General features: G+C 37.8%; 1 protein-coding gene across 4 annotated transcripts in view; it reads left to right on the top strand.

Annotated features, from left to right (window-relative positions):
* The window catches only part of KCNQ1 (potassium voltage-gated channel subfamily Q member 1), a 332,124-nt gene that overhangs the window by 98,201 nt on the left and 214,101 nt on the right, over window positions 1-19,822 (top strand). For 3 of the 4 annotated variants that reach the window (XM_088166667.1, XM_088166668.1, XM_088166666.1), the window contains 2 exons: window positions 411-476; window positions 3,087-3,207. In XM_088166667.1, coding sequence (XP_088022793.1) covers window positions 411-476; window positions 3,087-3,207 — 187 coding nt within the window. The remainder of the gene's footprint in view (window positions 1-410; window positions 477-3,086; window positions 3,208-19,822) is intronic. The other variant, XM_014887301.2, reaches the window with a different exon arrangement.

Here is a 19,822-nt window from a genome sequence, read left to right as displayed (position 1 = left end):
GAGGGAGCTGCAGTGTGAACAGTGTGACCCAGAGCAAGAGGGGTCTTGGACACTTAGGAAAGGGAAAGACTTGAGGAGCCCAGAAGCCTGGAGGAAAGGAGCAAGCAGAGACTGGCCTGTAGGAAGGAATATCCTGCAGCAGTTGACACTGCCATGAAAAATGGGCTTGGAGAAGCCTTGACACCTCCACAGTGGTGACTGAACGTTCTACCAATGTGTAATGCACTTTTGTACAGTTTTATACACTGTTTTCTACAGTGTTTTTAATTTTGTGTCAGGTAGAACATACTAAATTTTAGGTGTGTCTGCATCTCCTCAGCTGTCTGTCTGGAGCTTCTTTTTTTTTTTTTTTTTTTTTTTTTGGTCTTCTCTCCTATCTCTGTTTCATGTGTATCTTCACTCTGACTCAGATTGTCAGCGCTCCTGGCCATCCTTTTCCACAGACCAGCAGTCTTCCAGCGCTCCTTCCTCTCCAGGTAAAGCTCATAATATTCCATTGTTCCATCATTTCTCATCACCTTTGTTAATTACTAAATCTCTGCAATGCTCTGTCTGGAGCTGTCTGCTGTGGCACAAAAAATTTTAGAGCTGGTTTCTAAAAACAGCTGTTTCAGTAGAATTTTGAGTTTGGAGGTTGTTGAGGTTGTAAATTGCAAGTGTTGAAATTCACCCGTTATTACCCATTGAAAACTAGTGTCTAAAGCTGTCTTTTTATTTTTCTCTTTAGCCTTCACACTTAGAAATTGTGTCTTTTTTTAGTATTTTTAACACTGCTTTCTAAGAAAGATTTGTCCAAAGCCTAATGGCTATGAATTTATTTTTATAAGTTAAAAAAATAAGCTCCCTGGTCTTTTGCTTGAGCCCTGTTTTAAAGCACTTTGACCCAGAGAAACTCTCATTAATGCCGTGTTCTTTTCTTAGTTATGATGATCTCAGAAATTTTTAAAACAGAGGGGAGGAGATACCATGTTTGCCTCATACTAATCAGCTCCTGCTCTCTGTGTGCTCACACAAGAATTCTTTCAAATAGGCTGAGCAGTAGCTGTGGCTGGTGCAAGAATTGCTGTATGTGTATGTATGAGCACAGCCTAGTGAGTGTTCAGCAAACCCTTTACATGCCCTTAGCTCCAGCAGTTTTTATCACTTGCCATCAGGCAAACAAAATCATTTGTGAGTCCTTATTTGCTAGAAACTGGGCAAGTTTCATTTATGTCTTGTAGAAATGAAAACAGTGAAAATTACTTAAGTGAAAGCCCAAAGAAGTCTGTTTGAAAGACATTTCACTGCACATCTCTAGCTGGAATTATTTTGATGGTTTCACAGCCATTTTTTTTAATGATGGCTATAGCAAAGTGATTAAATAGTATGATACTATAATATTAATATGATACTAAAAGCAAAAATAGAAATTAATGCTTGCTAAAACTTACTACAAAATTTTAATTTTAAAGTGCTACAAGTGGATCCTGCTTTTAATGAATGCATCTCCTAGCAGTTGTCTTTGCTTATGTATTTATTTATTTGTTTATTTAAAACTATTATTTCAGAGGTCATCCTTTCCTATTACAACTTCTGGAGTACAGAGACTTTCCTTTTGTAGTTTTGGACAGCCATGTGCTTAATGATGAACTAATAGTTTCTCTTCGGGTTTTTTTTGTTTGTTTGGGGTTTTTTTAATTCAAATCCATTTCTGCCATATGAAAATACCCAATTACCTGAGTGAAATGGTTACATTAAAGGAAAATAATTGTTTCCTGATATTCCCACTTCTGTTCTCTGAAAATACCAGCTACATTTAAGTTATCTATTTATGTTGTATTCCTTTACGTTTTGTGCAGCTTTTTGGCAGGGCATTATTTACTGCTATATTATGAAATACTTTATTTACTACAGTAGAGCTTTTATAAACTACTACTACATTATAATTGTTTTATTGACTATTCCAGCCAGATGGACAGACAAAGGTTTCTGTGGACTTGTCACAATTACCTGTGATTTATTTGGAATGTTACCAAGTTTTATTTTCTCTAAATTCATTTACAGAACCACACCAGTGGTTTTGTCTATATTCAAATATTGTGGCTTCTCTAACAAATGTTAGGGCCCTGTTGGTAAAAGCACTTGGTGTTCTTAATGTTAGTATCTGACAGAATTTCAGAGCCTGAGTTAAAAAATTAAAACTGTAACATTCTCCCTGATTTCTTGGATCTGTGAAAGCGATGATCTGCAAGTAACTGTGCCAGTAAAACTTTCAATATCTGAAGTTTTGTGAATCAACCTTCCCAGCAAGAACTTGTCTGGAATGAACTGGAGATCTTGCCACCTGTCCTAATTCTGAGCCCAAAGATGAGGTGGCCTTGTGTCTTATTGTGAGAGGGAACCAGCAAATTGTCTCTTAATAATGCATGAAGCCCTCTGTAGATATATATAGATTCCGAATGTTCTAGTGTATCAGGAGTGTAGCTGTGGAAAGGGGTTTTAACCCTTTAAGTGCAGCAGAAATAAGATGCACAGCTACATGGTCGTCTGTCATGACAGGAAGAAAGAGCCAAGTTTATTCACAAACACACTTGGTTTTATAGCATGACTGCAACTCCAAGAGTAGAGAAAAGGTGATTGGTTCAGAGAGAAGACACCCCATTGCCAGGGCCTGGTCACACACCACAACAGGTGTTCTATCTTTGTTATTAATTCCTTTTTATTTTGACCAAATGATCACCCTGGGAGAAATTCTCCCTAGCCTTGAGCTGGACCAGCTTATCAGCTGGGAACAGAGCTGAGAAGCTCCAGCCTGGAATATTTTTCAGGCTGTAATTTTCTTACTTTCTCAATATGTGTCCCACATCAGGAGTATGAACAACAACAACAACATCAAAAAAAAGAATAAAATATTAATCTTCACCAGAAGTTCAAATGCTTTGGGAAGAGTTAAAATTTTGCTTTTTGTGAACTCCTGCAGTAAGTGCAATTTTGGTAGCGACTTTTGCTTTCGTTATTCTTTAAAAACGTACAGTATTTCAGAGGTCCAGATAAGCAGCAGTCAAATGCTGTTGCTTGAACTGTCATCTGCATGTGTTTTTCCACAGTGAAAAAGAGCCCAGCGTTCCTAGATGTGAACACAGGAGCCTTCATCAGGACCAGCAGCTTCGCCGATGAGCTTGACCTGGAGGGCGAGACTCTGCTGACCCCAATAACTCACATCTCCCAGTAAGTCCAGGCTGCTGAGCTGGACCCTGGCCGGCTCAGCCAAGAGAAGCCACTTCAGGTGGGAGGAGCTGGCAGGGCTCCAGTATCTCACATATTTATGTCAAACACTTCTCACCTTGGCGTTGGTGTATCCTGGTGTGAGTGCCAGTAAATCTTCCTGCTGACCTGAAGACAAGTTCACCTGGCTGTGACACAAGGCTTCAGTTTCCAGCTAATGTCTCTGGGCAGCTGATAGCCTCAAGGTTTTTATGTGGAGACAACATGTGGGATAGCATCAGGGTTTTTATGTGGAGACCACATGTGGGAGTACTTGCCTGGTGAAGGTTGTCTTACTCCCTCCACCATTTTCCAGTGGAATTGCTGTAAAGTGCAAATTTTAAATGCTGCTTGTATGAAAAACAAGTCTCTCCATTTCAGCAGCGCTTTCTCTAATGGTAAAATTATGTTCTACGTTGCAAAAAAAGTTCTGTTTGATCATTATTTTTGCTTTGTTGTATATTAAAAAAAAGATCTAAAATAGGCCTGTAGGTGTGTGGGGGTGGGGTTTGGTATTTTCCTTTTTGGAAGAAGATTTTCCACTTGTCTTTTATGCTAAAATGGTATCTTCAGTTTCTCAGATTATTCTAAAAAAAAAGAGAGTTGCAGCAGCTTTTTCTTCTAATGTCTTTAAAAGTAAGTCATCTGTTGTCTAATTCAAAATCCTGAAAACTGTTTATTATTTGCCATAGTAGATGTGTGGCAATATATCCTCTAGCAGAGGAATGAAACAATTTTTTCCCCTTTAGAAATCTGGGGATTTCTGCAGTGAAAACACAGATGAAAATTCTTGGCATACTTGTATTTCTGAGATACAAAACATGCAGCAATACCTGCTGCCAACTTCCAGGGCTTCTTCCTATACGCTATTATTAGCAGAGAAGCACAAAAATACTTTTAAGAGGCATTTTGTAAGAGCATTTTTTAAAGGAAAAGAAAATGTTCGAGTGGACTCTTCCTAGTCCCCAAACAGAGGTATGTGCATTTTCATCTGATTCGCCTAAGTGTGCATCTGTTTGTAGGCAGAGGATTTAGGAGACTTGTATTCTGGAAGATTTCTTAGTAGTACAAGCAGGAGGAGGAAGCAATACCTTCCCTCAAGCCTTAGACAACAACAATGGAGCAACAAAACCAGATCTAGATGTTTTCTCTTCATTGATTTTTTAAAGTTTATTTTGCTTCCACAGTGCAGATTTTTTTTTTTTTAATAAACTTGGGTGCTAGGAGTTTCCATTATCCTTTCTGAGTCTGGGAATTATTTTGTTATTTCATATTGATGCATTTCACAAGGCACTCTATCATCCTTAAGTCCAATTTGTGTAGCAGCTGAAATTCTTTTTCTATTAACTACTTGTGGGAGACCTTAGAATATAGGTAGTGTGTATCAGATGAAGAAACTCACCAAATGAACACTCTCAACTTTCAGTAACTTACCTAGTTCTATTTTACTCCCCTAATTTTTGGTTGTAACCTTTGTTGAAATTTCTCTGCATTGCTCTAAGTCACTAATGATGGGACAGTACAAAATGTGTCTTCCACACATTTGATTTGAGTCTCTGCTAGGGAGGAAGAAAATATAATTCATTGGTTCTTTTAAGACTTCTGGTTTAGATCAAAACTGAATGAATTGGATTAAATGTAAAACTGGATGAAATATTAATTTAAATATGTCTCTTTGAAACGTGGGTGCCCAAATGTAGATCCTGAGAACTGTTTGCTTGGAAGTGCATTTACTTTGTTTGCAGTTAATTAAAAGCCTTAAACAGTGCCAGATCAGCACCAGGTATGAGGTTTAGCCCAAAAGTTAGTGAAAATCCTGTGGTTTTTTTATGCAAACTCAACAAAATTATAGCACCTATGTCTAGACTAGTATAGTATAGTATAGTATAGTATAGTATAGTATAGTATAGTATAGTATAGTATAGTATAGTATAGTATAGTATAGTATAGTATAGTATAGTATAGTATAGTATAGTATAGTATAGTATGGTATAGACAAGTCAAATTATGTGTGCATATATCTAGTTTCACATCTTAAAAGCAGTACATATTCTATCAGAGAAACAGAAACACAAAGACATTTTCAGAATTGGAAGCATAATGTAAAACACTTGACCTGAGGATTTGGGATTCATGGAACTATCCTGGCCAATTACATATTTATTGCAACATGTGCATTAACTTATCCATTAATCACAGAAAGATGACTCCAGAATAAACATTAATTTTTGAAAGTTATGAATACATGAGTCAATTTTACATAGTTAGTTTTTACATAGTTAATTTAAAAGTTACTTTTAACCAAAAGTATGACAGTATGAAAAATACTTCCTTTTGACTGGTAGCACGGATATGTCAGAAGAGTGGGGCACCTGCTGTGCTATTGAAGGGCAAACACTTGGCATCCTTGTGGTTCAAAAACCAACGAGGCTGAGTTTGTTTCCCTCACTTGTCCTGAAAAGTAAGTGCCACCTTTCTACCCTTGTGATAAAGGGCTTAAGGCTTCTCAGCATAAAGTCCCCTTTAAATTAAATTTCAGAGCCCTGTTTGTTTATGCAAAAATTGTACTCTCTTGGTAAATGTAGATGCATATTCTCACTGAGTTTAATAGGACTGGTTCTGTGTCCAATAATAAAAATGCAGGTGTGGGGTTTTTTTTGCTGGACGTATGCCAGACTCTATTTTAAACCTGTTTTGAAATAAATGTATTTAATGTAGCCCTACTTCTATGGAATTGCTAATGGGAAATCTTTCCTTTAAGAAAGATTGCTCTATCATTTAACCACTATCAGTACACCTTTGAGGAAGCAAAAATAATAATTAAAGGATATTGAGGCCTGATGTGTAAATAGGACAGCCTATATAATGATCTGAAACAGTTTTAAAAATGCAATATGCAGTGTGTTGTTTGTGATGGAATTTGACCCTCCAGTTTAATGCTTGCTGTGATCTGTTGTGTTGTAAAAGTGAAATAGAAAACCGGACTGCAGCAATACCACCTCTCTCCTCTGCCTTCCCAGATTGTCTCCTATTCGGTTTCACTGTGTTGGCTCTTTAGTTTTATTTGCATTTTAAAGCAGTGGAAAATCAATGCTGCTTGTAGCTGAGCTTCAGTTACCATGAGGCTCTTGCCCTGTTTTTGTGTGATTGCTTAATTTCAACATTAGTGTGGATCCAGCTGACTGTGTGTATTTCTGGGTGTAAGCATTAGCTAACATGGCAGAGTTGTGACCCTGTTCTTGTCTCTGTCAAAATAACAACAATTCTTCATGTTTTAATGACTCTTCCCCGATGTTTTATGTACCTCATAACTGGAGTGATGAAAATGCATTTAATTAGTTAGGCTTTGGATTTTTCTATTTACATATAGGATAGTTTTTTCTTGCAGTGACATACTGATATGATCTTAGATTTTATACAGTGGGCTTTCACTGAAAGGAAAACTTTACATTAAAAACAAAAAGGACTTAATTTTTGTTATTAAGTGTATTTCTATCCTGAAAGCATTCTGTGTCATGATATTTTAAAAATAAACGCTTCCTTGTTAAATAGAATAATAGATGTAATAATTAAGCAAACTAATTTGGGGCTTTTAAAATAATTTCCAGATTAAGAGAACATGATAACAGATCAATGTTTCTGAACTATTTAAATGGATGCTTTTGATTACTTTGAAATATTTGAGATAAAATGTGCTGGTAAACACTGAGTGCAGTGTCCATGGTGCTGCAGTTACCACTGGCTTTTCTTGGAAATAATGTTTTCTTTCTCTTTTCTTATATATTTTTATGAAGGGCTGTATGCTTTAATTTTCAATGTATAGGTTGTTGGCAAGAGATACAATCACATTGCCTAGAGCAAACAGTGCTGTATTTGTCTTATAATTGTCTCCTTTCTTTGGATTATAAGTGAGTGGAATCCCTATTTGCTTTGATTTGCAAGTCATATTGTAAACGTTTTCTGCTTTTATCTTCTTCTGTACCAAAATGACCTCCCGAAGTCTGAGCAATTATTTCAGTTTCACTCTCAAATGGGCCAAATGGAAGAGTGGACTTCTGCTGTCACAAGAATTCCCGCTGAAATGCTGGTAGCAACATTTAAACCATGACTTCTATGGGGTCTACTTTGTCATTAATGACACCAGAGCACATTAGAAGAACAGTAGTGATAGCAGCTATGGAAGAACATCCTTGAGTTAAGACCAAAGCTTAATGTTCACTCATCTCTGGTTACTGTCATGTGCCATTATTCCAGTCATTTACTTGCCTTGCTACAGGAAAGGCTTCAGTGCTTGATGCACACTGGGCAGCATCCTTTTTCATTCTGTGTGTTTCAGTGTGCCATCAAGCTCCCTTAGGAATTTTGCTTACAGTCTGCTGATGTAATAGTTTACTGAAAAGTTTACTGTTGCCCTCCATTTGGTATGGAATAGCATTATCATATCCTGTATTTCTTGTCATAAATTTACAATAAACTTGACCATAGAAATTGACCCTAGAACTCTGGATGTATCAGGAATCTGATTGTTTTATCTGTATGGCTTCTGGAAGACACTTGAGGATGTGAAGTGCCCCTAACTCTGGTTTAACAAGAAGTCAGGAAAGTTCCTTTTTCAGCCAAAGACTCCAGAATCATTGTAAATCAAGTCACTCTGATATTTCAATGTTATCATCCCATTCTGATTTCTTGTTGCTGCTTGTATGGGAGAGCAAAAGAGCTATGGCATCCCAGTCCTAAAAATGGCTAAGCCCTTCCATGAGCAGTGATCAGTGCAGTATAGTCATCAGGGAGGACTCAATCTCTGATGTGAGAAATTATTCGTTTGCTGTTAGCCCCAGATGTAGGGGGCTGCAGAGTTTATCTGCAGCTCCACAGCTGGGTGGCTGTAGCAGAGCAGGCCATCAGCAAACTTCTCTCTTAAATGTGGAAAGGCAGATGGATATTTTAGTATGTTTGTCATGGTTTATAAGAACTTTATTTCTGGCTTATGAATATTGATACTAGCTAGAGGCACTGCCAAAATAGCTATGGCACACTCACTGTAGCAACAAGCTAATAGTCTGGATGTGGTGCATTTCTGTGTGCAGCTGCCCAAATTAAAAATCCCTATAAACTCTTCCCTGCACCTGGGAAGTACCATAGCTACTGCTGTGCTGGGACAAATGTGACATTAGCAGGTGCTGTTGCATCTACATTTATTTATTTGGCCATCCTATGCCTCACCTGGCAACCCTTTGAGCTGGGGCCTGTTCTGTTTGTATGGTATTGAATAGGGGATTCCAGTGTATGATATTGAATAGGGGATCCCAGTACATGAACTGTTCCTGTATTCTGCATCTGATGTCCATGGCAGAGCTGGCTAAAGTTGATTGACTATGTCTTCATAATACAGGCAGTTATTTGCAGCATTTATTTTTTTATGTAGATTAACCTGAGATATGCTGAAGACTTGAGCAGTTCTTCATGGTGTCTTATGTCACCCTTGACACTGCAGCCACTGAGCAGCTTCTGACAGTGCAGTGAGTGGTGTGGTGAACATCTGTCCCATGTGGTTACTTGCCTCTTTTATCTTTAGAGAGAAGTTGTTGTGCCTTGTGGTGGGTGGTTGCTTTTTTCATAGATTAGATAGAGTGTGTGGTTTCTGTCTATAGCTCTGAAGACCAGAAGGGATAATCAGATTCCCTTTGATCCTGGAAAAAGGCTGTAGCACCCCATCAAGCTGCAGCATTACTGTGCTGTGTTCTTAATATGAACATGATCACATAAAAGGCTTGTATCAAAGAATTAACAAGATGAAAAAATTCAGGCAGGAACCTAAACTTTTCAATTTCACCTCTCTTCTTTTTATTATGTTAACTTTCTATCTATTTTTTCTTGGAGATGGGAGTGCTGTCATATGCTGGTGCTGCTATTTGCTAGAAGTCAGTACTATGCAAATACCTTCTGTGTTAGAGGTTGCAAACCTGTATGAAATAAGACTCTCATGGTCTTTTCTCCCTTACTGCAAATTGTCACTGATGCATTCAAGTGAAGTGCAAAATTACTGTTTGGCTATTTTATGTTACTGACATGGTATAAAAGTAATGTGTTGACTTTTTCTGGTGTACAAACCGTCTAGGCAGAAGCTAAGATAGCTTAGCTATTTCTTTTGTGTTGCAGATCAACGTTGCATTCCTTGGTGTCCAAGTGCTGGTTTACATCTTGATTGATGTTGAGTAATTAAACCAGACTCCAGCTGCTTAGTGATTCAGAAGTACAGGGCTCCTATGCTGTAAAAAAACCAAGCAACTCCCCACTTATTAACTTTTATCATTGTTTGCTTTGGGCATCGTGCAGAATGATAAGTGCAAAACCTTTTTTTCTTTTAATTTTTACTGGGTGGGGGGGACAATAAAAATATCCCACTTTTGTTTAATATTAAAAAGGTTAAATTTTTTATCATCATCTTGAGTTAATTCCAGAATAAAATTCAAGACAGGAATCGAGTTTTTCTGTTATGAGGATGGAGAATGGTTTTACTTTTTGTTTAGACACACCAAAATAAGTTAAAAGCTTGGTTAGTTTATAGTGTATGCACTTTCCATTGGGAGTTATTTTATGCAATACAAAGGCTATGTTTAATTATGTTTAGCATTTTATTACTGATGCAAAAAGTTATTGTTTTTTACCAATGCAGTAACAAAGTTATGAAGTTGTGAAATTTAGTACTTGTACGTAGCATTTAGATTGGAATACTCCAAAATCTGTGGGCAGCATTATGCCCACAGATGCTGCACAGACTGCTAAATCTGTGTGGCAAACATACTGGATTCAGCATCACAGCTTTCCAGCAGGAAAACCTGCTATCAGTACAAGGTTGTAGGAATGCCTATCGAGGCCAAGGTTGGTGCCAGCCAAGACATATAGTTGACCACCAAGATTTATTCCATGTGCAGATACAAACTAGTAAATTAGCATTTTTAGCAAAATTTTTATTCTGATACTGGTCAAAATGTTAATGTTTGTTAAAAACAAAATTCTTTAGTGTAACAATGGTTGCAGATGTGAGTGTAGTCACAGATATCCGAGTCTGTGCTTGGGACAGAGCTGGAAACCAACAAGGAAATAGTTCATCTAATGTATTTTTGACCTAATCACCTAGTTCCAGACTCAGCTGTCAAATCCAGGCATGGAACATTATGGTATTTAAAACCAATAGCACATGTGACCTTTGTGTTTTAATACTTCAATCACTAATTTTAATAAGATCTTGTTAGAGCATCTTTTGTCATAAAGTACACTTGGTTGGAAAAGCGGACACCAAGAGCTGGTTTAAATATTACTGAATAGTGCACTAGAACAGCAATGCTAAAGGAAAATACCTTTCTGTAAAGTGTTAATGCACAGGGAAACAATTCCAAGAAATGTAAATGAGTTAGTTTACCTGGCATAATACTGTAATTGTACAGGAAATTGCATGATATGCATTCTGTGGGTAAAGGTGACCTGAAAATTGCTTGAATATATTGTCAATACATTTTTCTTATTAACTTCATTCACAGTATTTTACCAAGAAATTGCTGCAGTTTTATTTCATGAGCAAGTGCTGCTCCCAGTATGACCAGTACCCAGTTTCAGACTAAATGTAGCATTTTCCTCTTTCTGTACTTCTCTGGAAATTAAATTACAGCATTGACACATGAAACACTTTCTTCTGCAGCTGCTCTTTCTGATCATTATTGATGATTTTTTTCCGAAGTTAAAAAACATGGTCAAGTGTGATTAACACCCTAATGGCATTGCAAAGCTTACTGCAGTGAAAGGTCTTTGTTTAAACATTTGCCAAATCCATAGCAGAGCTGTAAAGTGGGGATCTCTGCATCATCCTGGATGCTGGATGTGTGAAGTGCAGCATGCATGGCCTTGGCACTTGCTCTGGATAGAAAGCTCATAGGAGATCATGGAACTCTTGATTGAAATTTGTTTTTATGTGACTGCAGGGACTGAATATAGTTGTGATTTCACTCGGGGTCTCAAGGACTTTGTCATCCACATGTGTAGAACTGTATGTTTTGTTTTACTTCCAGCAGGAAGTTCAGCTGGGAAAAGCTAAAGTATTTCCACTGTCTTGCAGACAAAATAGCTTAAATATCTTACACTAGTTGTCAGTGTCAAACTAAAACTAGCACTGACCTATTGCCTGTGGTTGTGTTTTGGTCTGTGTTTTTTCTCAGCTTCCTGTATCCCACTCAATTCTGTGGTTACTGAGTGCTTTTTGGGATAAAAATAAATACAGAAGCTTGTTATTGCTATGTCCAGTACTCATCTATGTCTCTTTCCCAAGGAAAACTGGTATGTTTGTGTTCGTTTTCTCCCTTTTTTCTTCCCGTGTAAAATGCAGAGTATAATGTCAAAAGGGAAATGGATCAAAAAGTGGTAACTGGTGGTGGTTGTCTGTCCTCACATCCTTTTGACCAGGGCCTGCCCAACAGCCAAGCCCCATCTCCTGTGCAGCCAAGTGTCATTGGTACAGGAATGTGACTGTTCCTGAAGGGGGGACTTGTTGAGTGGTATGGCTCCCAGGAACTTGATCATTCAGGAATTTTGGGCCTTGAAAACAGAGGCAGAGAATGTTCATCATGACACAACGTCCTGCAGAGAGATGGTGAAGTAAGCAGAGCACAGCAGGAACGTAATATTCCTTACATGAGTCTTGGTGAACGAGAGGTTGTGAGGATGCATTTTGTAGGTGCAGGGTTTTGTTGAGGGATTGCAGTTGCAAGGAGGCCAATTCCATAATCTGGACTGTGTATGACTGGAAAACACCAGGTGATGCCAGAAATGTTTTGTGGTCATTACAGAACAAATATGAAGGGTGGTGAACAGAAATCTGAATCTTGCATTACTTGAAATTACTTGTCTGTGTCTGACAGTAAGTTCACTTTGTTGAAACCTTTAAACATGAAGGCAGTGAAAGGTACTTGAACTGTCCTCATGACTTGATTTTTTTCCCATGTATTGCAGCTTTTAATTGAAAAAGCAGTTGAGCCCTTGTATCTATTTTTTTTCCTAATCAATGCCTATTTAGGCACTGCCTATAACTTGAGAACAGCTCATAGATAAAAAAGTCATACCAGGGCTGCTGAAAATTTGACACCAGTATATATGTATGTATGTAATTTGATTTTTTTTTTAATGAAAGCCAAAACAAAATTGTGAACCAACAACTTTGTTTTTAAAGGATATGATTTTATTATAGAAATGTCTAGTATTTAAAAAATAGTTCCTCATTTTTATTTGATGATAGAACCCTAAAATATACCAACATTCCTCACTACAGTGTGAATGAAAAAGTATTTCTTTTCCACCCTATACTCTTTGCTGTTTTTAAAACTGGACAACATTTAATGGTTCTTGTTATTACCCATCCCATAAAATAAATGGGTAATGCAGCAGGACCAGGAAGTCAGGTGCCTAATTAAACAGATGTTACAAAACTTCATCTGTGTTCTAACTGTGATAAATACCCTAAAAAGTTGACATGCCACTCATTATTCTTAATTTTTCATTTCTTAGAACTCCAAAATTTTTAGACTTTGTGAGAAATGTCTTTATTTGGAAGGAAAGGTAAAGATTTGCACTGTGCTTTGTCCTAGAGGATTTGCACTGTGGTTGGTGTATATGCAGCCCCTGCCAAGAACCAGAAGGTAGTAGACCAGAAATTGCTGTGTTTGAGTCCTAAATTGGCTGCTGGGATAATAAATAATGGGGGATGCAACCATAGTATTTATTCTTCAGTGAGTTTAGAAAGTGTTCCCAGTCCATCTGCTTTTTATTTTAGAAACCTAACCCAGTTCTGCTTATGTAAAAATTTCAGATGCTAATTTTGAATTTTGTGGGGGGTTTTGGGGTGGTTAGTTTTTTGGTCTTTTTTTTTTTTTTTTTTTTTTTAGACCACCCACATCAGGGCACCTGCCAGGTTTTCTGGGGTACTTCCTTTACTCTGCAGGACTCTGAGGTTTTCTCTAAGTGTGTGTGCTGGGTCTCATCCATTCATCATTATTACATCTTAATGTAGGTTTCAGGTTTGCTAAATTATGTTAAATCACTTCCATATTGAAACACATGAATAATTTTAAATGACTGCAAACAGCAGGATCAGATTATTAGGGCTCTTAATTGTTTCTGTCTTTTTGTCTGAAAGCTTGAAAGCTTTCAGACTTTTGCTGTGAGTTATGAACTGACAAATAATGTATACTAGAGACCTTGCAGTATTTCTAGCAATAGCACATCTGAGACATGGTACAACTAGGAACTCATTTTCTGAGGGAAACACAGTTTAAAATGAACTTCTCACAAAAACCGTTCAATATAAATCATACCTTATGGAGCTGTAGTCAGTATAGTTTGTAGATAAATTGAGAGAAGAATGTATTATTCAAAATATTTGAATGGCAGGAGTCTCTCATTTGTTAATAACTTTTTTTATGTAAGCAAGGTGTGCCTGTCTCAGGAAAAAAAAAAAAAAGCTAAAAAGGAGAGGAAGGGAGGAAAGGATAAAAACAAGCCAGGAGACTGAAATCTGAAAATATTCACATCTGAACTGCAAGTTTCAAGTCCAGTTCCTACCTGATTAGGCAAGGCATTTGTGTAGACTGCAGAACATATAAAGCATACCATAGAGAAAGGAGATTGATAGCTCTACAGAGTTATACTTTGATGGAGAAAACATTCAAAGTGCATGTGGTAGTAGTGACAGGTCTAGTACAGAGACTGAAAAAAGAGGAGGAGATAATTTGGGTAGTAGGAAAACAAAATGAGTGAGAAAGCTGTACCTTAGTTCCTGGGTTACCCTTGTCCCATCTGTTCTCCCTTTGGTCAGCTCACTGAAAGGCTGGAATGGATTGGGTTTGGGGAGGGTTGGAGAGGAAGGGGACAAGTCTTGGGGATGCTGTGGAAAAGCAAATGGGTTGTAGGAGAATGAGAGAGGAGGAAAGAGAGTAATTAAAGGATGTAAGCTTGGCTGAACAGGAATAGCCATATCAGCAGCGACAGAAGGAGGAAATGAGCTGAGGATATGGGAGGAAAGTCAGCTGATCTTGGTGATACCACTGGATGTGCTTATGTTTGGAATATGATGCCTTTAATTCTGTTGGCAAATTGGTGTGTTTGAGACTCAAATAATTACAGTTAGTTTGATGGCTTCTTCTTTTTTCTGGTATTAAATTTGTGATGCTGCATTCTAGGCAGCTTGGTTCTCCTCTAGGAATTATGTGGCTATATGTTCAGAAGTTGTAACTCTCAGGAAATTAATTTTGCCATTTCTTAGCTCCTAGGTTTCCATCCAAATAATTTGAAAAGTGAATGTTTATGCTGTATATGTGTATGTGCCCACTTGGACTGTTGAGGTCCTTTGGGAATTTTCCCTTGGTAATACAGTTTGTTCTACATGTTGAACCCAGGCTTCTGTGTTCAGAGCTGCCAGTGAGTCACACTGGGTGTCTGCACAGTCCTGATATTTGACTTCATTGAATTCATTTCATAACTGAACTATAGGGCCACCAAGGTGATGAGAGGGATGGAGCACCTCTCCTATGAGGAAAGACTGAGAGAATTTGGATTATTCACCCTGGAAAAGAAAAGAATTTGAGGTGACCTAATTGCAGCCTTCCAGGACCTGAAGGGAGCCTACAGGAAAGCTGGAGAGGTTTTACAAGGATATATAGTGACAAGACACAGGGGAAAGGTTTCCTTCTGGAAGAGGACATGTTTATATCAGATATTAGGAAAGAATTCTTTACTGTGTGGGTGGTGAGGTGCTGGCACAGGTTGCCCAGAAATGCCAGTGTTCAAGGCCAGGCTGGATGGGGCTCTGAGCAGCCTGGTCTGGTGAAAGGTGTCCCTGCTCATGGCCTGGGGTTTGGAACTAGATGACCTTTACAATCCCTTCAGCCCAGGTCACTCTGTGAAAAAAGAGACTGCATAAAGAAAACAGCCTTTGAGATGGAAAAAGCTGATTTCTTTATTTCTTTCTTTTTTCCCCTATGTTGTTAATAAACCTGAGAGTGATTTAAGATCCTATTACTTTGGAATTGTGCAGTGCTGTTTTCCAAATTGCTTTCTATCATCCCTACCTGACGTTTTGTCACAGTTTCAAGAACTGTATAACTCTAGTTTCATACTTAAGAAACTAGCTTAATTACTTGTTTTAGTGGGTTTAATTTAATATTAAGACACGAGAAACAGGTTAGAGATATAAGAAATCACACTTCTAACGGAAGGGGATCTAGTTCGGCACAAGGGGGCAGTCATGTTATACATGAAATTTTCCCTACTTTGGAGTTACTCAGCTATGGGTTAATAGGCAGTTGGGTGACTAAATTAGCATTGTAGGGTGGCATGACTGCAGTCTTACATTTCAACAGGTTTCACTGATGCTCCAAGTAGAGTGTTTGCTAGAATTTTAGGAAAGATTTATTTGTAATCCGTATTTTGAAGAGTAAAAAAACCTGAGTGTGTATGATAAATTGTTTCAGTCTTAAAGGTTAAAAATACATATATATGTATGTGTATGATAATGTAAGTGTTAGATGAGATGACTGCAGTACTTTCCACACTTGTCACTTACAGACTCAAGTGTTAATATCACCTCAGGACTGTGAAATAAGAGGAAATCTAAACATAATATATCTTTTAAAAACTCTGGATACAAAGGATTTTAGTTGGCAAGTGTATTTGGTTTAAAAGTTGTTGATCTTTGAGAAGGATTGAGTTGGAGATCTCTCCAAATTTGTTTTGGACAGGAGATAGGACAGTGCTCAGAAAGCCTTATTTCCATCCTTCTGAGGCCTGCTCCTTGCATTCCTAAAGACCAGCTGGGTGAAATTCAATACAATTACTGAAGATTCAGCACAATTACTGTGATCAGGGTATCTTGGGAAGCATTAGAACTTCAAGTTGGCCAGATAAGTGACAGTATTTTCCCTCAGTCCTTCTGCTCTGTGTTTGAATGATCCAGCTACTCCCAGTATGAATTTGCAGCTGTTTGATTTGCCTTGCAGTTGAAGTTGCATGTGCACAAAACTATCGTTTTAAAGTGAGGTGATTTTATTCTTAATCTGTCATGACACATAATGAAAGACCTCGCAGTATAGGTCTTGAGCACAGCTTTGCACACCAGTTTCAAACATAGGTCCATAGTGAGAATAGGTCTCAGAAGAGAAAAGAAGTTAACAACTTAACATGTTATCTAACTCTAAGTTTGGAATCTGTTTCCTGTTAAGAGAGAGCACATATTTAAAAGCTGATAGATCTTTAGTATTCTGCTGCTGAACAAGGTTACCTATAAGTATTCTGTCACTTTAGCATGTCAGAATCTCCCTGGTTTCTGGAAACTATTAAAAGGAAAAACCCTTGAAAGAGGAGACAAAATGTTATAAATGGTGCTGGAACCACTGAGTCCTCAACTGGATATAAATAGGGTGTAAGTGACTCAGAGGGGTGATAATCCTGAAGTTTATGTTGCCATCTCCTAGCTTGTGTCACTTGAGGTCATTATAGTAAAAAGGGGGCTTTTCCTTGGAAAATTATGATACTTGGGACGTTGCATTTTTTAAATGTTTCTTTATCATGGCTGACAGCATTTTGCTATGTATATTACTGGGGACTGAATAATAGTTTCATCAGATATGGCATACTTTGCTGTCATGAAAGAAAAAAAAAAAGATTCAGGTGATTTGTCCTTCATGAGTTCCCTTATTTTAACCTCCTTAGCCTGGTTGGATCAACACAAAGAAATTGGGCAGATGTGCATACACTGCTGCAATAGGGTTATATGATCCTTTTGCCTCCATGTCACTCATCCCCAGATGACTTTTGAACTTCTTGTCTGACCTTACCTTAATTTCATAGGAGTTAAGTCTAAGTGATAGTCCATTCCATTAACTGAGCAGTTGTAGGATAGAAGGAAGGGGAAAGCTGACAGGTGGCTTCTACACTGAAGTGAAAGTCTTACAACCCACAAAGGGAGCTAAACAAACAGGTTTTCTTAATTCTCCTGTGCATAAAACTATTTCTTTCATTAGAGAGAGGATGGGATGTTACTGAAATTGAGAGCTGGGAAATGCCTATAATTTAAAGAAGGGAATCCCTATGTAAATATACAGGTATACTCCACATGAGCAATGAAATTGTGAGGGAGATGGCTGTAACAGGCTGTTTTTTCAGCCTTGTTTGCACTTCTTGTAGTAAGCCAGTATCTTTACGGTCATTGAATGACTGACACCAGGAGACAACCCCTGTCCTGATAATTTTTCTGTTCTTCTTGACAGGTAGGTTCAGATTGATTGCATACAACAGTTTGATGGATGTTTCAGTTCAGGGAATGAATATTTCACTCTCACTCACAGTCAAACTAGTGAGATTGCACTAACCTTGAACTAGGCATTTCCTCTTTCAGAACCTATCTGTCTGCTTCCAATGTGAACATTTGTATATTCCACTCCAGACTATAGAGGGGAAAAGTAGATACAACAGCTCTGTTTGGGACAGATGGGGAGAAAGGTACTGCAGCAGTTCTTTGACAATGTAAGCCTTAGAGCATTGGGCAAAGTAATTAAGTTTTCTGACAGTAGTCAGTATGTTTTACTTATCTCCATTAAAGGACAAAGCAAGTGCAGTGTATGTGAGGCCTGAACATTTTTTTTCTTGAAATTAAATCTTATAACAATTTTGTAGGAATCCTCGATTGACTCTTCTCCAATACTTGTTCCTCTAAGCTGTTGCATCTTTTTGATGCATTCATGAGAGGGGAAGTGCTGGTGCCTTATGGGCATGGAGGTAAGCTGCAGAGTGTGCTAATTAGTCTTGGCTTATTAAGAGTAGTTGATACGTTCTTATGAGCCCTCCTATAAGGTTGTTAAACTACATTTTCCATCAAATGGAAATAGTTAAAGGATTTTTCATCATCTTATCATGAGACTTGGCAAATCCATGGATAAATCAGAGGCTGGATTCCTTTGTCCCTTTTGTCCCTTCTTTTCACCAGAAAGACAAAGTATATAATTTCATCATCTGTCTTGTATTTTTAAAAATAATTTACATCTATCTTTTTCTCTTGTAAATCTTTGCTATAGGATAAAAGTTGTCAAAGTCTGAAGGATGAAATTGAAAGTGGTAGCATGTATATTTTCAGAAGTTCAGTTTTAACTTTGGGTAGAGGCTCATTTATAATCCCCATCGGACAATGCGTTTGTTCTCTTCGACAGTTGAATAAGGGGAAAAGACATCTTGAAAAATGTGTTCCTGTCCTCTTTTTCTGTGTGCTTTTCTCTACATCTGTGCTTAGCAGAATCCCTCAGGGTATCCTGGATTGTATTTACCAGGAAGAAAGAATACCTGATTAGACTAGCATTACTCCTCCTGATTATGGTGTCATCAATTAACTTATATGACTCAAAAGTGAAGCTTGCCAGTCATTTTAAAGCTCTGGATAATAAAACTCAGGAAGTTTGTTCCTACGGCAAATTTCTTCAACCTTTGTTTAAAATAGTATAAAATAACTTCCTTCAATTGGGGAAATATACTGTTGGCAAAAGGCAAGGGCAAACTATAACTCTTTAAACATTAGAAAACATGAGTCCATCATATCTGACAAGTTAGAACTGGTTTCTCTGCACATCCAATAGTAGACAAATGGCATCAGTGTAATAATTAATGCTTAATCCATGTAGTCATAAGCTATTATAAGTAATTGCGACCATTACAGCCTATGAGTTTTGCTTTTCTTATCTTTCAGAGTGCGTTTTTTTTCTCCTCCTTAAAGGAGGGGAAATGCCTCAGTGCTTTTGAAGGGCTGGTAGGACAGCTTGACAGTTATGTAAGCAGCTGTCTGCAGAAATTCATTAAATGTCTGATTGTGCATAGCCATGTCTGACCCTCGGTGTGCTCATGCTGAGCTTTCCCCCCGCCAGCTACCTTCACATCTCTGAATATTGTGGATATTCATTTACAGGGATGCAGACTTCACTGGTCCTCCTCACAGCAAAGTATGCCATGATCCCTTTAACTCTGTGGGCAGGGGTTCACATTTTTCTGTGAAATTCAAAAGGAATTTGGTGTCTAAATGGTGTGGCTTCACAGAAGAATGAATATAGTTCTATACATATATTTGCTTCTTGCTACTTTTCTTTTTGAGGCTCTTCCATTTTCTTAGGTGATCTTGTAAGAGATCCAGAAATTGGGGGCTTTTTAATGTCCAGCTTTACCCGATTCTGTGTTTGAAAGTACTGGTGTTTACCTGGCAATTCTAACGTAAAGGAAATCTGCAGATTTTTAGTATTGCAAGGGGTGTTCAACAACTCATATATTTGGAACTGATGGCTTCACATCTTGTGCTTATTCTATTCTTTGTCCATTCAGATTTCATGTTTCCGTTGTATTCAGATTTTTCATGTTTCAACATCATTATTAAATTTAGTTTCGTTCTTTAAATGAAATTTCATAAAGACTTCTAAAACAGATCTCACAGCTCAGGTGTTTCTTAACTCTGCCTATGTGATGATGCCATTTATAGCAAAAAGGGACAACAATGTGGGGTTCC

The sequence above is a fragment of the Sturnus vulgaris genome, chromosome 6 (genome assembly GCF_052056855.1).
Source record: "Sturnus vulgaris isolate bStuVul1 chromosome 6, bStuVul1.hap1, whole genome shotgun sequence".
Lineage (NCBI taxonomy): Eukaryota > Metazoa > Chordata > Aves > Passeriformes > Sturnidae > Sturnus > Sturnus vulgaris.
Note: the sequence above shows the minus strand (reverse complement) of the source record. Positions and strands in the feature narration are given on the sequence as shown.